Source organism: Lissotriton vulgaris, chromosome 11 (genome assembly GCF_964263255.1).
Source record: "Lissotriton vulgaris chromosome 11, aLisVul1.2, whole genome shotgun sequence".
Classification (NCBI taxonomy): domain Eukaryota; kingdom Metazoa; phylum Chordata; class Amphibia; order Caudata; family Salamandridae; genus Lissotriton; species Lissotriton vulgaris.
The window spans coordinates 1,040,880,402-1,040,901,819 of record NC_141699.1 but is presented as its reverse complement, the minus strand read 5'-3'; the positions used below and the strand labels follow the sequence as shown (position 1 = coordinate 1,040,901,819).

Below are 21,418 nucleotides of genomic sequence, written 5' to 3'. Positions count from 1 at the left end.
ACTCTTTTTCAGACTGCTGCAGCTGGCACAGGTGACCACCGCTAGAGGAGATACTGCTATACAGTCTATGCACAGATATGAATTCAGCAGCCCACATGCCTCGAACAGAAAATGCTACTTAGCAGTATGCATCTGTTCTTGGCATGTAGGGCTGCTGACATTCATATTGCCCACCCTACTCCCCGGTGCCTGTTACAGCTGTAGCATTCTCTTTTTGCATGGACATTTGTTACTGTGCTATACCCCATCTCTGCCACAATGGCGAAAAACAATCTGAAGATGGGTAGGATGCCCATGCGCACTATAGTCCATGGGAGGAGCCACCTATCTCGTGATACTTCGAAGACTCTTCCAGGACAACAAGGTGCAATCATCCGAACCCAACACTAGGCGGCGATCTATGCACAGATATGAATGTCAGCAGCCCTACATGCCAAGAACAGATGCATACTGGTAAGTAGCATATTCCTTTTTTTGCTAACAATGCCATTCCAGTTTGGACCCAGCCATATGCAAATCAGTCTTGACCCTGCTCCCCATGGGAACAGTTGTGCGCAAACTGCCAGGACCTCCCCAGACTGGAAATAAGCATCCTAGAACCGGTTTTGGGGTATCGCCCCTCATCAGTCAGGATAGCTTGACTCCGGTGGCATGGTGAGCACAGGACCCACGTCTGTGCATACTGCACCTGTTCTCTGCTTTGCCACCTTAATTTCTGCCCTGTCTGTGAAATCAGGTAGATGCAGCTTCCTGCACGTTTCCATCAAGGTTAATTTGGCAGCCATCTTTAGGTTTTGTAAGTGAGAGAATAAGAACTTTTGGTTTTAGAAAGATCATCAGACTTTATGAAATCTGTTTCGGACAGTGTTCACTGTGCTTTCTGGGAAAAACACGGTACTGGATACCCTCAAGAATGGTCCCTTTGAACCGGTGCATGATGTAGAGATCAAATGTGTCATGAAAATAGTTGTAGTAGCTGTCACTAAGGAAACCTAGCTACATCTTTTTAAAGATAGTGAAATTGTGTAGAAATGTTTTTGACCAAAGAGTTATTTCAGTAAGTAGCTAGTTGAAAAGCATCTGCATAGTCAACAAGTCAAGAGGGCGCTGAAATTATCTATACTACTATAATAAAGGAAGAACTTTGAGGCTTTGAGGTGGGTAAACTCGGGAACTACTGCGCCAATCCACACACCCGATACACCGTTGTAATCGTCAGGGTGTGCAGATGGTTATAGGCTATATAAAATTTTTTTTAAAAGTTATTTAAAAAATATACATTAAAAAAAAAGTAGTCCCTCCGAAGTAGCGCCGGCCGCGACGTGCGTGCTCACGTCAGGAGAGCGGGGAGGAGCGGCATCCAGGAGCACGACGAGGAGCGGCGGACATAGCGCGGGGGAGGAGCGGTGACGTGAGGAGCAGCGGACCGGCCGGAGGAGCGGTGACCAGCGGCGGTGAGGTGACAAGTAGCGGACAGGCGGGAGTAGCAGCGAGGTGACGACCAGCGGACAGGCGGGAGGAGCGGTGACCAGCGACGGTGAGGAGCGGTAAACTGAGGAGCGCGGGGGAGGAGCGGCGGCTGAGGTAAGGGGACCCATGGACAATGTCGGAAAAGGCGACGGTCGGGGCAGGCGGGGGCCGGGCGGGGGCCCGGGCTTCTTGAGAATGTCGGGGCGGGCGGGGCCGGGGAAGCCTGATTGCTCCCGGACAAGGTCGGGACGGGCTGCTAGTATTTATATATACAAAAAAGTGAAGAATGGGGGGCGTGGCCAAGATGGCGACTGAGTAAGACGTGCCTGCGAGCTCCTCCGGCACCCCGAGCCCTTCATAGCTTTGTTTAGCGGTATTGGGGCGATTTTAGCACCGGCTTTTGGCTCTCCTGGGTTCGCTGTGGCACCCTGCATTGGTTTGTCCCTTCTCCTGTCGAGCTACGACACGGGACGGCGGACTTAGCCGGGGTGTTACTTTGGTGACGCACTTGCACCGGAGCGGCCTACGGGGCTTTGTCTGGGCGGCATCGACTCTTCGCAGGAGGGGACTCGGAGCTCTGGCAAGTGATCGAGTGAAGCGCTTCTGGGCGAGTCCCCCACATTGGAATGGTGACGAGCCTGCCTGTGATCCCGGTGTCCTAGCTGGCAGTTGTCGCCGAGCAGAGGTGACGAAGAGGCACCGTCCTGTCTGGAGCTTTGCTGGACAGCGCAGACAACGAACGGGCGGAGAGGTGGTGCCATCTTGCCTCTCACCATCTGCGCTGAGGGGTTGCATCATGTCTACGAGGAATCGCCTGAATAAAGCGGGGAAGGATGGTCCCGGCAAGGGGGCCTCTGGATCGCCCCCCGGTCCTAGCAAGTCGCCGACCAAAGACGCTGACGGCCCGGTCACAAAGGCCTTCCTGATTGAGCTCTTTTCCTCCATCCAGGAGGATATTACGTAGCTGAAAGCACAACTAGCCTCCGACCTCCGTGAAGTCCGCCGTGATGTAGACGGCATTGGCGAGCGTGTAGCGACCCTGGAGGACCACGACTTGGGCCTCAGTGGTGATGTCCATCAGCTACAGCAAGATTTGCTCCAGCTACGCGAGCAGAATCTGGACCTCCAGACCCACTGCGAGGACTTGGAAAACAGGTCCCGTCGCAATAACATCCGGATAAGAGCGGTGCCGTGGGACGGAGATGGTGGTAACCTGCGGGAATATGTGGAGGCTCTCTTTTTGCAAGATGCAAGGTCAAGATGGACAGAGTGCATCGGGTAGGCGTGGCGCGCGCTCGCCGCCCCCCGACATCTTGGTATGTGTCCACGACTTTCAGCTGAAGGAAACGATTCTGCGGAAGGCGAGAGACACTAACAATTTGCTTTTTCGTGGGCACAGCCCTCAACTTTTCCAAGACCTGGCGGCCTCCACCCTGCAAAAGCTACGGGACTTTCGCCCAGTCACAGCCTTCCTGAGAGAGCACGGGGTGTCCTATTCCTGGGGTCACCCCTTTAGGCTTATCTTCCGGTGGCAAAATAGACTGGTGCAAGTGCGAACAGTAGCAGCCGCCAGGGACTTGCCCGGAATGGAGGACACATCTGCGTCGGCGGACGCCAACGCCTCACCAAGAAGACGTCGCCGTTCCCGATCCCCGGCTTGGCAGAGAGTGGGCCGACATGGCGTAGCGGAGGGGCCATCCCCGTCGGCGAGCCAGAGTGAAAGGGGAGACGCTTTGGCCTCGGTGGCCCAGGTGACTGAATCAAGCCGAGTGGACAGCTCCTCGGCGGCTTAGGCCCCCTCAACAGCGGCCCGTGGGAGCCGGGGGGGCTCTACCACCTCAGGTACTCTGTGGGACAGTTCTCCGATTGAGGGTTACCCCGACCCTGGATTCGGGGGCATTACCTGGGTCTTCTACCCCCGACCCTTACGGTCATGTCCAACTTTCATAGTTCTTTTTCTACTTTTTGCTTTCCCTCTGTTATGGTTTGTTTCTGAGGCTCCTGTGGGTTTTGGTAGGCTTGTTGGGGTTGGATCCAGGTGGTGGTGGATGGGGACCTGGTATGGCAGTGGTGTGTCTGGTTTATATTTAGATTTGGGCTGCATTGATTGGAGCGCTGGGGGGGAACTGGGTCTCGATGTTGCCGGTTACGATAGGCTCCTGGAACGTTAAAGGCCTTAATTCTCCTCAAAAGCGCCAGAAAGTTTGGAAGTATGTCTTAGATCATCAGCTAGATGTGGTGGGCCTGCAGGAGACTCATTTGGCCCGCAAAGATGAATCCAGGCTTAAGCACAGGCAGTATCCCCTGATTTATAAATCTTCGGCCCGTGGGGTTGCGCTTTTGTTCCGATCTACCCTTCAATTTCAGCCTGTGTGGGTGCGGGGGGACAAGGAGGGGAGATGGTTGATGGTGAAGGGAATGCTCATGGGTAAGCTTTGCACCTGGGTAGTGGTTTATGCTCCAAATACAGGGCAACATGGGTTCCTTGAGACTCTTCTGAGTGTGATTGGGGACTTTGGGGAGGGAGCGTTGATTGTGATGGGAGATTTCAATTTGGTGTGGGATGAAAGTCTTGACTGTTCACATCAACAGAGGACGGAGACGGGTCTCTTTTCCCCGGAGCTACGCGATAACTTGTTGAGTCTCGGCCTTATTGATAGCTGGCGCTCCCTCCACCCCCGCACTAGGGACTACACGTTCTATTCACATGTTCACCACACATATTCCCGTCTTGACCATATCTTTGTGCATCAATCTTTACAGGGCGACCTGCGCGATAGCAACATTTTTCCACTTTCAGTTTCGGATCATAGCCTTTTGGCGACATGCTTGATCTGGGCCCCAGATTCGTCCCCTCATCGCAAATGGTATTTCGCTGCATCCCTTACGCGAGATGAGGAACCCTGCAAGAAGCTTAGGGCGGCCATTGGTGAGTTCTTTGAGCTGAATAAGATTGGTGACACCTCGATCTTTACCCAATGGGACGCCTTCAAGGCGACGACACTGGGCACGTGCATCGCATTGAACTCCGCCCTGAACCGGCTTCGTCGTGAGGAGAGGGAGGCGCTGGAGGCGAACTGACTACGTTGGAAACTGCACATAAGCAGAATCCTTCTAGAAAGACACTTCGCCCTCTTGCTGCGGTGCGAGGGAAGCTCAGGGCGCACTATAATAATCGAGCTGAATATACCCTCCTGCGCCTACGGCGCCTCTCCTACGCTCAGGGCAACAAAGTGGGGAAGCACTTAGCACGGCAGCTCCGGGATAAACGTGAACGGGACTATGTGGGTGGCATTCGGACCCCCTCCGGGGTGGTGGAACATAGGGATGCGGTTAAGGCAGAGCTCTTCGGCGACTTCTATGCTGCTCTATACTCGGCGGACCCCCTAGTGCCGGCCGCTCAACAAGCCTACTTGGAGGCCCTGTCGCTACCGCAGGTCTCCAAGGAATGGAATGAGCTTTTGGAGGCCCCGTTTACTAGGGAGGAGGTGCTTTCAGCCATTCGGTCCCTCAAACCGCAAAAAGCCCCGGGCCCGGACGGCTATACGGCCTCCTTTTATCAGACGTTCGCGTCCGAGTTGGGGGACCATTTGGTGCTCCTTTTCAACAACATGAGGGAGGCGGGCCACACTTCTGGCACTATGGCGGAGGCTATGATTTCGATTATTCCCAAGGCGGGGAAAGATCCCTCCAAATGTGAATCCTACCGGCCCATAGCCCTCCTGAATGTTCATGCTAAACTGTATTCCTCTATCTTAGCCCCCCGGCTCAAGGACCTGATGCCTGCTCTCATCCATCCGGATCAATCGGGCTTTATAAAGGGTCGTCAGACCCATGATAACACCAGACGGCTGATTCATCTGATTGAGAAAGCTGAACGCATTAGGATTCCAGCTGTTCTGCTAGGCCTTGACGCTGAAAAGGCGTTTGATCGGGTGGACTGGAACTTTCTCTTTAGTACTCTTCATGCTTTTGGCTTCTCTCCCAAATTTATAGAAATGCTTCGGGCCAACTACCATGGCCCGCGTTCGAGGGTCATGGTGAATGGTCATGTCTCACCATTTTTTGCTCATTCCCGAGGCACGAGGCAGGGCTGCCCCCTATCTCCATTGCTTTTTGCACTTAGCATAGAGCCTCTTGCCATTAGGGTTCGAGAGGATCCGGATATTGTGGGCCTCCCCTTTTCGGGGGAACAGCATAAAATATCTTTGTTTGCTGATGATGTCCTTTTGTCGCTAGCTGACCCCGGTACTTCCCTTCCGCGGGTGCAGGACGTGCTGTCCGAGTTCGAAGCAGTGGCGGGGTTTCGTGTGAACCCCGGCAAATCTTACATACTCAATCTCACGCTTTCGCCCTCTGAGGTAGAGCGCATTCGACCTCTCACGCCCCTGGCCTGGTCTGGCTCCTCCATTCAATATCTCTGGGTCAAGCTGACCTCCTCGATCGCCACCCTGTATGCAGCTAACTTCCCTCCTCTGCTGACTCAGATACAGGCTGAGCTGAATCGCTGGAAGCCTATGTTTATCTCTTGGCTTGGACGCGTGCATGCTGTTAAGATGTCGCTGCTCCCTAAACTTCTATATCTGTTCCAGGCCCTCCCCATTCCCTTGGACGGGGTTTTTTTTCGACGTCTGAAGACTATGGTTCTGCGTTACATCTGGCAGGGGGGCCGTGCTAGGCTTTCTTTTCTTACGCTTCGCCGGCCCCTGAGGAAGGGCGGGGCTGGCCTTCCAGACATGCTTCTTTACTACAAGGCGGCACAACTCCGGGTGTTGGCTGAATGGACCCAAATGGAGTCAGAGAAGCATTGGCTTCATATGGACAGGAGTGTAGCGGGCGCTCTATTTGGGACCTGGTTTGGAAGGCGAAGGGGGATCGGCCTCGCAACGCATACATTAGCACCCCTACGAGCACCACTTTGAAGGTCTGGGACTCGGTCTCTAATGATGACCGATGGACCTCCTTTCCTTCCCCCTTCACACCTATCCACTTTAATCCAGCATTCCCGCCGGCTCTTGTTGAGGGGCCCTTTGATGGGTGGAAGGCGGGGGGCTGCCACGCTCTTACACATTTGTTTCATGGCTATGAACCGCTCACCTTCCAAAATTGCATGCGTGACTATGGTGTGCCACCTACTGAGCGCTACCGGCATGCCCAGCTGCTACATTGGGCATTGTCTCCTGAGGTGCGGGACGCTGCGACGAGGCCTCCCACGGACTTCGAATCCTACATTACTCGCACATCATCTATGAAGGGGGTGATTTCCTTCCTCTATGCTTTACTGTTAACCACGGCTATCTCACCTCGCCCTAGATACATGGGTTTGTGGGAGGAGCACCTGGGGCGGGACATCTCCGACGAAGAGTGGTCCCATCTTTGGCGAGATATACACGCATTCAATCATTCGATCGATCTGGGAGAGGCACATATGAAGACCATGCTAGATTGGTATCTGTATCCGACCCGGTTGAAGAAGATTTTTCCCTCAGCTTCTGACAGGTGTTGGCGGGGCTGTGGTTTCCTGGGGGACTTTCGCAATATCTAGTGGGATTGCCCCATCATATGCCCTTACTGGGAGGAGATTCTATCTCATATTAGGGAGATCCTGGGCTACCCGATTCCAGATTCCATTGGCTTTGTGCTCCTTGGCCTTCGGGACCCGCTCCTGGAGCACCAAACCAGGGCTGACAAGCACATCCTTTGGCTCTGTCTGGGAGCGGCCAAACTGACTCTGGCTGCTGCCTGGAAGAGGAGGGAAGCCCCTGCTCTTTCCCTTTGGTTCGCTAGGTTATGGAGGCTGCTGAGTGTGGAGCGTATGGCAGACATTTTCAGGAATAACTTTGAGAACTTTACTTTCAGATGGGGCCCACTGGTCCGCTTTCTCTCTCGGGGGTTGCCGTCAGCGGTTTGCCCGCCCACTATACGTGCCTTACATCTGTTTCAGGTGTGAACTGTGCTTGTGTGAATGGTTGTTGTCTGGTTGCCACCACCGGGGGGGATGGGTGCACTGGGGGGGTGGGAGCCTCTGGGGGGGGGGGAGGGGTTTGTTTTGTTTTTCTTTTCTGAAAGGGGATGTGGACGATTTGATTTTTTTTTTGATCTTCCTTGCCGCGTAATTTTTCTTATGGCCGAACTGCATGGAGGCGTACATGGACATGGTCGACTGAGCCTCTGATTTGATAGACTTGCCCGATGCCAAGGCGGGCTTTCCCCTCCGGATTTCGCAGGAGGCTCGACATTCTCACGGGCTGCTTTTTGAACTTTTTATTTTTGATCTCTTGTGTCCTGCCCTGAGTGATGACACTGCTTAGCCCTTCATAACTGTTACTGCTGCTTGGCTTGTTGCATTGGCCCCTGCGTGGGTACTTTTTTGACTTGCAATTCATGTGCTTTCATCCCCCTTTCTCTTCTGTTGTTTCTATCTTTCTATTCTCTCAATAAAAATATCTTTAACAAAAAATAAAAAAAGTGAAGAATTGTATGCTTCAATTACTCTCAGCCACTGGTAATTACTCAGGCAGCTTTTCAGTCCATCGTTACTTTATACACCATGCCACCTTAGGTTGAACCAGCAGTAAGCAAATCAGTCTCGAGTCAGCTCCATTAGGAACAGTCCAGCCCGAACTGCCATGCCAACTCTCCTTGAACTGGTACACAATTAACCCAAGACTGGTTTCACCCTGAATAGGACTCATCAGTCCTGTGCAGCTTTGTTCCATTAGCACAGTAAATGTGGTTCCCACATCTTGACATACCTGTCGCAAAGAGGTACACAAATATATGATAGATTAGATACTTGAATTAATCTCAGCCACATGTAATTACTCAGGCAGAATCCCAGTCCATCCTTATTTTGCACACATGCCTCCTCAGTCGGTACCCAGCTGTATACAAATCAATTTTGACTCAACTCCAATAGGACAGTCCAGCCAAACTTCCACGCCATATTTTAAGAGACCGTACTAGAATGCGACCCTTCTGTAATTGATATTCAAAACCCAAACTGGCTGGCATGCATTGCTGCTGTGGGAGACTTGTGCTGCTTGAATTTCGCTTTCTTCTTAATGGGCCACGAAAGCTGCTGCCTGAATAAGTGCACATTGTGGGCGTAATTTATACCCCATCAGCATCCGGGACATAGTCACTCTGCACTGCCAAGCATTGGTATTCTGAGTGGTTTGCCTTATTAGGCAGGGAGAGGTAAGCCTGTCAAGATGTTGCTCCACATTCAAATGTCTCTGCAGCATCCCATCTACTTGGATTAGTGGAGTTGGCCAGTGGATTCCTGAAAGAAGTTGTGCCAACTCCTGTCAGTGAATCACTGTATTCACCCACTGTATTCACTTACAGAGGGTGGCACAACTTCTTTTTGGAAAGCTCACTTGTTAGTTGTGTACATCAACATATGGATGTGGTTGCCCGTAGATTTGATGTCCTTTGTCTGCATTTACCAAAGTATCTGATAAGCGTATCCCTTTTTTATTAATTTCGCTTTGCCAACGCTAAGCAAATGCCAGGCCTGCTGCTACTGTTGATATTTATTTCAATTTCAATAATGCAGCTTATGTTAAGAGACGGAATATTGTGTGAGTGTTGTGTGTGCAAAATACATTGTGGTTTATATTAATGGAGTGCAACGTTGTGTGATTTAAGTGATGTGGTTGCCAACTGTGGTACCAGTATATCATGAATCCTGAACTCAGCTTTTAGAATTGACTGAGTTTTGCATTTTTGGGCAAGATCTTATCATCTCTGCTAAAAAAATTGAGTACTTATAAACCGTGTTCGGCCAGTATTGAGATCCATTTAAAAATTGTGTTTACATGTGTATGGTAACTTCTTCGTAGTGAAATATGAACTAGATTACTTTATTTTTTTCTGCTACTGAATTTTCTCTATTTGGACTTTCTCGTGTTTACTTTAAGTGTTCATCATTTTTCTGTAGGCTTGAAGAATGCAGGATTATGTCCTCTGCGAAAAGACCACTCTGGCTGAACTGGGAAAATCCTGACATCATGTCTGAATTATTGTTTCAGAATAATGAAATTATTTTCAAGAATGGCGATGGTGAGAAAATGATAACTTAAAAAATGTGCTTCTAATCTTTTTTGTGTGTCCCTATTGTTTAAAAACTAACTACACAGTAATGCTGTAAATATTATCAAACAGTGAAACCATGTTCTGGTTCAAATAGCCAATAACACTGCAGCAATACTTCTGTATTATTTGACTATAAAGCACAGTTTTATTTTCCAGCAGTACTGTAGCAACTTGTACATCAAGCTATTGCTTTCATTCAGCTACACTCTCCACCTAGTGGTTTAAAATGTCATGCACCAGTCAGGCTTGATTTTCAGACCCTGATATCTGAGTAGGCATTTTACTCAGCACCATTTCACTGTACAAGCATCTGACGCATAGAGTCCGGTCTCATAATCCAGTTGACTATACCTTCTTGCCGATGCTGTGCAGGGTACCTTAGGATCCTCATGAGCCTTTTTTTGATACATTGACCTAGAGCCCCTTTTAGGATTCCAGTGAAGGTATGACCTAATTTCCTTTTAATAGCTTTGCACTCAGAGCATTAAAGACATAATGGTATGTCTAGTAAATGTTCCAAAAGGGAGACACAACAAAGACGTTCCTTCTTATTGGCTAATTCTGGACAGGTTATGTACGCTTTTGATTTTTTTTTTCTCAACGCTGACCATGAACAGATAATTATTGACCTGGCAAAAGTTGGCAGGCAAATATTGATAAAAATACTTGTGTTGGTACCCCATATGTATTTATTTTCTCAGTGTGACAGTTTGACTCTTTTATACTTAGAGCTAACTGCTTTCATGTTTTAGATTTAAGGCAGGATATGCTAACGCTTCAAATCATACGAATTATGGAAAATATTTGGCAAAATCAGGGTCTTGACCTTCGGTGAGTAATACTTTTTTAAAATCTTTATTAATACACAACTCTTTAAATTTAATGTACACTGACATCACGTTGCCTAACTTAACTTCAGTTCTTTTATTTATTGGCTTTCTCAACATATTTACTTTTAAATGCTGTTATATGTGCATAACCACCCAAAAATGTTGAGGATATATATTTATTTTTTTAAACAAATTTCAGGATGATCTGTGTCTAGCCTTGCCATTTGTTTCTCTTCCTCCTTCATATACTTATTTCTCCATCAACATTTTTCGTGTCCAATCTTTTTTTGAGGACTCAATTTTTTGTCTAAGACTTATTTGTTTGATACCTGCTATTCCTACCATGACATATTTTCCTACTAGTTGTCTGTCTCATCGTTTCTGTTAATGACTCACTCTTTCAGATGTTACGATTTCTATGGTGACAACATGATTGATATTGTAAAACACGTTTTAGGTCTCGCCTTTTCCATTCCGAAGGAATGGAAAATGGAGAGAATTCAAGTGCTCAAAATACTCATCAAACCAAGGGTTTTTTGGTGCGGTTTTCTTCGAGTTCACGTGGCCACAGGCACATGCTTTTGGGTTCATAAACTTTCACGGCCATCTGTTCCCCAGCTCCAGCACCTCCCCTCTCTCTCCCCACACACAGCCTTACTTGGATTTCTCCTCCCCCTCCCCAGCCAGCTTCCCCCAGGCCGTGTTCCCTCCCACCTTTCCTCCTCTCTGTCCCTTCTTTTTCAAACAACGACGCTGCACATGTTCTACCTAATTAATTTAACACAGTCTCTAGATTGCCTCTTGCTTTAACCCTTGCTTACTCTGTCTGCACGGTTGCCTTTTGCTTCCCTCTCCATTTGAATCAATGTGCTCATTGCCAATTTGTGCTTGAACCAATTCTGCTGGGAGGGGGAGCAGGCCGTAGAATGTAAGTGAATTATCCAAAATAGACACAAACAATGCATCTAATTAATTGCTCCCAATGGCCGCTTTGTTTCTCCTCCCCTACTAACTCTTCCTTTTCGCACTTTCTTAGTTCCTGTAATCTCCCTCCCTACCCGCGGCCTGCTGTCTAACCCGGACTTACTTGGGCTGCCCCATCCCCTGCCCGGCCCTCTTTCTAGCTATTGTTAACGTCCTTGCGACGCTCTGTCCTTCCGAAGCTCTCTCTGGTAGACTCATTCTCTCACCCCCACCATTTCTGCCTCCAGTCTCTGTCCGCTTTGTTCGCCTTGCGCCCTCTTCCTGCCCAGCTGTCCCCACGGCACCATTCACTCACCCCGTCTCTTAGAAAGTGATTAACTGCCCGGCAGAGTTCAGAGCGGGGCCTGGGCCAGCGGACGCGGAGGGGGCAGCGACCATTCATGGCGAACGGTTTTATGTGCGCGGATATTTACACATCTAATTACAGAACTCGCCTGGGCCTACATCTACTGGAATTTTGTTCCACTGACTGATTACATTGTGCCGAAAAATACACGTACTAATAGTACTCACGAGGCATAATATTATATAAGATTCCCATCAAAAGGCTTTTAAAAAAAAATTGCTAAATTCAGTTGGACACAGAATAAGCAAAGAAATATAAATTTTGGTAGATCTATCTAAACAGTGCCAAAGGACGACTTTATAAAGTACTTAGGTCGTTTTTGAGGATTTCTCTGGAGTGCTTTATAGTGAGTACATGATGATGATTATGTAAGTCCAGGTACCAAGGGTGGCGTTAAGAGACGAATTGGACTAACTGTGTAGGCGGAGTTGAGTCGCAAAAATATGTTGCCTCCTGCCATTATAAATTACAATCACTTTTATTTGAGTATTAATTATTTAAAAAAATTAAAAGCCATTGTTATTTGTAATATAAATACATCTAAGTCACGTCAATACAAAACATGTGGCATTACAAATGCTAAAAGTGTCACATTTGCTAAAGTTAAAAGTATTGGCATTGTAAATCACAAAACATAAATATAACATGTCATTTACAAAACCAATAGCTCCAACTTTCCTACTGCGAGACCTATTGGCAACGCCAGTGCTTGTTTGTTCTTTGGGATATCAGTATGATGTATGCAAGACCTTTGTTGGCAATAACGACGCCCACTTTGAATAGAATAATTTCAGTGTCTTGTGTGGTAGACTACTTCAACAATTCTTCCTTTGAACAAAGATTGTCCTTGTTATAGAGTGAGAAAAATGCCTTGATGCCAACTTAAGGCTTTTTACAGAAAGGAGTAAAATGAAGTGAACCCTTAGGCGATGTGAACTTCCATGTATTTTAACCATAAAACCATGTCAGCTTTTCTACCATTATCGCATGTTTTTCTTTTGCATTCATTTAATATTTTCTCAGAATGAAACATAAAACGTTTGGTAGGAATCAAGTTCAGCACCTTGTAGTACAAGGGTAATAGTGAGACCCTTTAAAGATGTGTAGCCTAGCTCTTTCTGTAAGCTGTGATGCATCCTTTATGGCTTGCTCAAATGCAGCTTAATGGTAGATTTTTAATAGAGAACCTAATCTGAAAGAAACAGTTAGTTATATATTCCTTACCTTAGAATAACCCACAGGCGTCAGACTGGATCCTGAAAGTTTTTTGGCAGCACTACCCCTGTGCTTCGGTGGGTGGCGTCGGTCGACTGCGCGTTCTGCATCGTGGTCCCGTTCTGCGTCGTGGTCGCCGGGTTGACGTTGCGGTAGCTACAGAGACGTTGCCCCTCACGCACTGATGTCAGTTCTTTATTTTTCCGCTCCAGCAAGCGCAGATCCGGAGAGAGCGGTATCCCCAGTCACTTTTTGACTGACTTTTTTGCGACTTTTGTCGACTTCGTCTTTGAGACTCAAATTTACTCCTGCTGCACGAGGGATGCCCGGCTTCAAGGTTCCTCTACCCGACTGATGGCGGTGAAGGATCCTCACTGCGTGTGCCTCTACTGCCTGGAGCGCTACCACGACCCCAAATCGTGCTCTGACTGCCAAACCATGGCCCGAAGTCTTTGCGGGAACGGTCCTGAAAGCTCCTCAAGGCCCGGCAGTCGGCTCCATGCCACTCAAGGTCCCGGCCGCGTGGGAGGTCGAGGGACTGATCGCTGAGTCATCACCATCACTCCTCTTCTAAGTACTCGCACTCGGGGTCAGGTAAGTCGAAGCGCAGAAAGAAGTCTACTTCCCCTCGTCAGTCGGCCGACGTGACGCAGGGTGCGGGTGGTGCCCCTCCCGGGACTCTGCGTGCGGAGCCTTCAGGGTTGACTCTGGCCTTCCCTGGACTGAGAGCAACCCCTGCCCAGCTTCGTCAGTTTTAGGAAGCGATGCTCCGCCTGCGCGCCTGTGGGCCCCGCAGACTCGGCTGGGGTACCTAGGCCTTCGGCGGCTTCAGCCTCGGCACTGCAGGGCCCCCTTGGATTAGCGCCGGTCAACCTGGTTACACTTCCACCGGCGTCGACTCCAGCACCACGTCCTACCTCTGCTTCCGCCCCAATGTGGACACGGAGCCGGACTGCCAATGGGTACTTTTGTCCCTGTGTCCACTCTGGCAATTTGCAGCCAGATTGGCAGCCAGAGGAGGGTGAGGAATACAGGGAGGGGTCTGGTGACCCTTTGAAAGACCAGTTGGAGTATGATCCTTACTGGAGAGAGGAACTGGGAGTTGCCAGTGGTCAGGATACCTCCCCAGTCCCAGGCATGTTGTCTCCTTCTACCGTGGCTACGGAGAAGGAAGCGTTATACGCAGTGGTGTTGCAAAGGGTGATGACGCTCTCCACCTCTGGCTTCCTACAGTGGCAGTCAGGACTAACCTCCTGACAGAGGTGCTTCAGCCGGCAGCAAGCTCTTTGGAGACCCTGCTGCCATTCAATGAAGCCCTAACAGACATCATTTTGGGCACCTGGTTCGGGCCCAACACAGGGGCTCCTGTGGATAAGAGGATTGCCCAACGTCACCGCCCGGCCCCGGGCGACCCCACTTTACTCTCCCAACACCCCACCCATGAGAGCTTGGTTGTCCAAGCCTCTACATCCAAAGGCACCTTCCCTACCGCTCCACCATATAGGGAATCCAAAAAGCTGGACCAACTTGGGAAGAAGATGTTTTCTTCCTCCAGCTTGGGACTGCAGTCGGTAAACACCACATGTCTGTTGGGCTGTTATTCCCACTCTGTGTGGGATACCGTGGGGCAAGTGCTGCCTCAGTGCCCGGAGGAGGTCGGGCGTGCTCTCCCGCACAGTCGCAGAGGGGAGAGACGCAGCAAAGTTTACCATCCGCTGTGGTCTGGATACCGCCAACGCACTTGGCAGAACGATTTCTATGTCGGTAGCCCTTCGACGCTATGCCTGGTTGCGTTCGACGGATTTTTCCGGTGATATCCAATCCACACTTCTGGACATGCCCTTTGATGGCCGTCACCTTTTCGACGACAAGGCAGACAGCGCGCTAGAGCGCTTTAAGGACTCTCAGGCTATGGCCAGTTCCTTGGCCCTCTCCACCACCCGCCCTGCGCAGTCTGCCTTTCGCCCCTTTTGTGGCTACGGAAGGGATGCCCCACTACGTCCTGCTCAGAGCGGGAGGTAGTGGGGCATCCCTTCCGTAGGGTGTTCACGAAAGTGATGGCGGTGGTCGCAGCTTGTCTGGGCAGATCAGTGGTTCCAGTCTTCCCCTATCTCGACGACTGGCTGTTTAAGGCGGGCTCACCCCAGGCTGTTGTCTCCCAGTTCCAGACTACGGCCGACCTCCTGCATTCTGAAGGACTGGGTTATTTAAGACCCAGCGGTGCCAGGGAACAACACCTGAAACCTTCGTGGGTAACCTGCTCCGGCGTACAAGTGACAGAGACACGGGACACTTCCTTCGGCGTCAAAGATTCGAGCTTTATTTACTGCAGGGAACACAGAAATCACGGCAAGTACAACGCGTGCTACTTGTGGAGACTGCTTCAAATTGGTTCTGTGGATCGCTCCTTTTATACACAATTCGCCCATAGGTTTACATGGTACACAAAGGTTTATGGCTCAGTTCTCATAATTATCCCCCAGAGGGGTCGCTTTGGTCTCTTTGATACATTCGAGGTCCGGAACATAAGTGCGGAAATATTTGGTGGTTCCCAACTGTAAAACCCATCTTCCCACCATTAGTGCATTTCATTCAGCAGTAAAACAGATCGAAGAAGGGACAAGAACAGATGCGGAGGAAGATGGAGACAGTGGGGAATTGGAAAAGGGTGTAAGAGGGGAGGTATCGGGAAACACGAGCTGCAGGCATCAAAGGGACGTGCCTAATGAGATGCACGGCTAAAACAATAGACCGGCACGGCAAGATGAGCCTCGAGCGGGGCCATTTGCCTTACAGTATCCCCCCCCCTCATCATAAAGACAGTTTCAAAGAACATGTGTCTTCCATACATCTCTCGGGAATCCCAGGGTCGCGAAGCGGACAGCGTCCATTCGCTGACTACTTGAGGGCAAGAGACAAAATGGATGCCGTATCTAAGATGGAACCCGTGGGTACAGATAGAATAACCCACATAACAGACGAACGGTTTAGGTTAGCACAGCGAAACTGCATACACCCACTATACTCGTCATTTGCGGTTCATAGATACCAGACTCGACCATATTCGTGCGAGTCAAAAACATCACTTACAATTGTCACGGAACCTCAGACGCTCCTTTTGCCCTCATGTAGGCAAGCACTAGTCGGAATCATACTCGATATTCATCAGACCATCTAGATGTTGCTGTAACATAGCTCTGTCCAATCAAGCTTCTTTGGTAACAGGTGGCTGTCTTATACACGCTGTAGCACAGAGGCCACATAAGGCAGGACCACACTGCACGCAAAGGCAGCACGTGAACAGGAACGCCACAACAACTCCGATAATCATCAGAATCTTCCAACCCCATGTCGACATCGGGCCCCAAAACCACCCAAGTAGCGTCCAACCCCCTACGTCCACGTGTATGGACTCAGAGATTTTATGCAACTTTGAGATGGCTTGATAAACAGTCGGAGCATTATCAGGAATGAAAATACAGCAGCTCGAATGGATCACCTTGCATACCCCACCTCGATCTGCTAAGATCACGTCTAAAACCATACGGTTTTGTAACGTCATAAGTCTATCCGCCTGAAGTTCTGTGGTGATATTACCAAGGGCGCTGGCAGTAATATTAGCTGTCGATTCCACCACTCGAGTCAACTGTCTCAGGTTCCTACTATTAATCATAGGCCCCCAAAACGGGAGGAAACCCTTGAAAAAGTCTCCTGCCTCTTGACCGGCAGTGTCCTCTTCGCTAATTACACCTCTCACAACTCTAGTCTTGTGATAATCTGCATCTACAGTGAACGTCGAAGGCAACAAATTTGCGATAAAACATGAGCCCACAAAGTCGAAGGGCAACCATGCATACGCACGATCATGGCAGATAAAGTATGTACCCTTGGCAGCCAGAAACACAGGGGACGAGACCATCGGCAATATGTAATTTTCGGTGCAAGCACTCTCTCCAAGTCGGGCTTTCGATCTTCGGCCACGACCTATTAGACAGAAATTACCAATGTGGGGTACGACCCATATCGGGGGCGAGCTTTTAAGCTGTTTTTCACTAGTGAACACACTATACTCGCCTCTACTCAGAACCCTATAGGCTTGTACCTCTTCTTCGGGAATAAGCGAGGGATCATAGATATCGCTATCTAAATCCTCTATCGCTATAGACAAAGGCTTTTGATACGAGCCGGGGCCAGAGTAGGGAGAACGTGGTTCTCGAATGGGGTGGAAACCTAGTGCGCTTCGAAACATTGTTTGAAATGCTCGAGCAGAACCCTGGGAACTGTACGGCAAAACCAAATATGGAATTCCCTTATCTGCGGTATGTGGCATCAACCCACACACCCAACAATTAGTAGTGTTAACCACTAACTGGTGCTGGTGAAGGAGCTGAATAAAGGAATTATTGCGAAATTCTGCACGTCTAGCCAGCTCGTGTTCGGCTAAGATATGGAAAGAATGAGGAGATGCAGTGGAGGTAATTTTAGAATCAAAAGTAGGAGTAGGTGTAGGTATGGCAGAAGGTAAGAAGTACGACATCATATAGTACACCCCACCTGCCAATAAAGCAGAAACAATCAAAAGCAATACAAATATCTGAAACATAAAGCATTTCGTACGACTAAGTCGCTGTAGCTCAAATCTTTGTGCCTGTGCTCTTTCCACATCCATCAGCTTTGAAAACGCCATCCCCTATGACCGTCCGCAACGTTTCTTGACGCACTTCGTTCTGTGTAGCAGTAGTCAATTCCCAGGAGTTCCCAGGAACCGACGGTCTTTAACCTAGCGTCAAGACCTACTAACCAGAAAGAAGTACGCGCGCGGCCCTACGGCCTTTATTTATAATATATATGCAATGTCTCTCAGCTGTGGAAGCAAAAAAATACGTAGGAAAAAGAACCTTCAATATGTACAAGAATAATTACAATGATACAGGTGTTCAGACTGATCGTGGAAAACGGGATAATGCAGTTGTCAAGGGACAGAACAGGATCTTTTTATTAGTCTTTAGTGCGGGATCGCAAAAAATATCGAGTTTTCCCAGGACGTGTCTGTTCGCCAAACAAAGGATCCGTTGAAGAGACAGCGTTCTGTTGATCAGTTGAATGTTCTGGTCTTGAGTCTTCTGATGACAAATGTTCAACAATGTCTTTCTGCTGCACTGAGGCTTCTCCAACAGGTTGTGCGTCGCTGAAAGGAACAAACGCCGGCAATTCTTCGGTTTCAGTTGATGCAATGCCTCTCCTCACCCACGAGTCTGCCGGCAACGGAATAGGGACTTTCTTCGTATGGGTGGCATGCACCCAGTTTTTCCGACCCTCTAGACGAACAGCAGTTCTCGTGGCAAGGAGGACCTGGTAGGGTCCAGTGAACCTGGGCTCCAAATTCTTCTTCCGAGAAAAGTTTCTGGTAACCACCCAGTCTCCAGGCTGGAGCTGGTGGCCTGGACCCTCCGTCTGCGTCGGCAGTGCTTCGTAAACCTGTTGGTGAATCAACCTCAGTTTAGCAGTCAAGTCATGAAGATAGTCAATCAACATTGGGTACTCAAGATCACAGAACACACCCGGTCTAGGGACCCCCCAAACATTTGCAGGACGACCGAACACTATTTCATAGGGACTAAGCCCTACTCGGGAGTGTACGGTTGCCCTTGTTGACAGTACAGCTAAGGGTAAAGCGTCAGGCCACGAAAGACCAGTCGTAGCCTGAATCTTTGCTAGTTTTAGTTTAAGGGTGCCATTATACCCTTCAACCAAACCAGCTGACTGGGGATGATTGGCGCTGTGGAATTTTTGATGAATTCCAAGGCCTTTGCACACACTCTTCATCACACTCCCCACAAACTCACTTCCGTTATCAGACCATACAACCCGAGGCATTCCGTACCGAGGAAAGTATTCCTTCAGTAGGATTTTTGCCGTTGACAAAGCAGTGTTGTCCTTGAGAGGATAGGCTTCAATCCATCAGGAGAACGCGCAAACCACAACCAAAACATATTTCAAGTTATTGCATCGCTCCATATGGATGAAGTCTAATTGAATCACCTCAAAGGGACACGAAGGGGGAGCAAAACTACCAGGAGGAGTTGGGGTTCCCTTACCAGGATTGTACAACATACATACCATACAGTTCTTAACCAATCGTTCAGCACATTTCGTGATACCATCATTCTTCCACACAGGAGACAACAATTTGCAGATACCTTTCACGCTAATATGTGCTAACCCATGTGCCATTGTCACAACAGCCAGCACATACGCATCCGGCAACATCCATCTTTTCTGTTCCGACAAATCAATCCAACAACCATTCGCATCCAACTTTCCCGTACTTTCATTCCACTTTTTCTTTTCAGTCTCAGTGGCCTCATTTTGTATCGCCTTCACACTCTCAATAGTGTCCTCACACATACTCGACTCTGTAGGCCACCTAACCGAACTCGTCACATACATTCGAGTGCTAAGGTTCCGGGCAGTCTCCTTAGCAGTCTCATCCGCAAACGCACTACCACGACCAACATCATCCGTCACCTTACGATGTGCACTACATTTGACAATCGCTACCTGCTTAGGCAACGCAAGTGCATCCAAAAGATCATTCACAAGCTGGCCATGCTGAATCTTCGTACCATGCGATGTCAGAAAACCTCTCTCTCTCCACAATCGTCCAAAGCTATGAGCAACGCCAAATGCATACTGACTGTCAGTATACACATTCACACGTTTATCTTTTGCTAACACACACGCTCTAGTTAAGGCAATCAGCTCTGCAGCCTGGGCAGAATTCTGATTCAATCTCGCAGCTTCCACAACAGTACTCAAAGTTACAACAGCATACGCAGTGGTCACATCACCATTCGGCAATTTAAAACACGAACCATCTACATACAGTGTTCCATCTGGATCTTCTAACGGAGTGTTTTTAAGGTCCACTCGACCTTTTGTTTCCTCCTCTGTTCGCAAATAGCAGTCATGGGCTGCTATTTCATCTGACTCTGTACTAATGGGTAACAAAGTTGCCGGATTCACAACATTGCAACGTTTTATCTGGATATGACTTGCCAGAAGCGTCAACTCGTATCCGGACAACCTCGCACTTGTCAAGTGCTGAGTTTTCGTACGATTTAAAAGAGTGTCGACTGCATGCGGAACCATCACCGTAAGCATATTATCCATGACCAATCCTGCTGATTGTCGGATAGACACCGCAGCTGCCGCTGTTGCTCTCAGACAACTCGGCAATGCTCTAGCTACTGGGTCTAAGGTCGAGGAAAAATATGCACATGGACGTTGCTTACCACCAAAAGGTTGCGTTAAGACACTCAAAGCACAACCTTCCCTCTCGTGAACATATAACGTGAATGGCTTACTGTAGTCAGGAGTACCTAACACAGGAGCCGAACACAATGAGTCACGCAGTTCAGAAAAACTTTTCTGACATTCTTCCGTCCATGGTAAAGGAGTTGAAACATCCTTGCACGTAAGAGCCACCAATGGTTTCGCTAGCAATGAAAAATTCGGGATCCATTGCCTGCAATACGACGTAATACCTAAAAAGGCACGCACATCTCTTTGTGTTGCTGGCACAGTCATTCGCGCAATTGCTGCAATTCTCTCTGGGGTCAACCGCCTTCCCTCCTTTGACAATAAGTGACCTAGGTAGGTTACTTCTTGACAACAATATTGGAGTTTAGAAGGTGACACCTTGTGATGTAAGTCACAGAGATGTTGCAGCAACGACACCGTAGCAATCTTGCAAATGTCCTGAGTATCCGCAGCTACCAATAAGTCATCGACATATTGTATTAAGGCCGCACCAGCCGGCAACGTAAACGCATCCAGTTGACCCTTCAAGGCTTGACTGTAAATCGATGGACTCTCACAGTAGCCTTGAGGAGCGCGTTTAAACCGGAAGCTGCGCCCACCAAGAGAGAAACCGAAAAGGTCTCTGCTCTCTTCTGCGATCGGGATGCTGAAGAACGCATTCTTCAGATCGATCACCGAAAACCAAGACGCAGATGCTGGAATCAGAGTCAGTAGCGCCGTAATGTCAGGCACAACAGGGAACTGAGGAATCACAATTTTATTTACCTCCCGTAAATCGATAACAAAACGATAAACAGGTGGTTTCGAAGGATCAGTACGTTTTAAAATAGGCAGCACAGGGCTGTTGCACACGTTTCCCCGAGTCTCTTCAATAACATCTTTGTCGATCAAGTCATAGATGATCGCTAACAGTGCTCGTTCACCATCAAGAGAGATACGATACTGGGGAATACGTGGCAATCGCACATTAGATTTCAACTGAACGACATAAGGGGAGATGTCAAGCAGGCCCACATCATTGGGACCTGTTGCCCATAAGGACTCAGGAAGAGAACTCCATTCCGGTGGAAGCTTATCAAGAGACAAGTACATAGGAGAGACAACCTTCTCTCCCAACGTAAGCTTTACACCCGCAGGAGAACAATACAAA

The 21,418-nt window shown here is 48.9% G+C and overlaps 1 protein-coding gene across 1 annotated transcript in view; it reads left to right on the top strand.

The window, feature by feature from the left end:
- The window catches only part of PIK3CA (phosphatidylinositol-4,5-bisphosphate 3-kinase catalytic subunit alpha), a 300,074-nt gene that overhangs the window by 243,094 nt on the left and 35,562 nt on the right, over positions 1–21,418 (top strand). The window contains exons 15-16 of the mRNA XM_086944379.1: positions 9,416–9,537; positions 10,323–10,401. Coding sequence (XP_086800505.1) covers positions 9,416–9,537; positions 10,323–10,401 — 201 coding nt within the window. The remainder of the gene's footprint in view (positions 1–9,415; positions 9,538–10,322; positions 10,402–21,418) is intronic.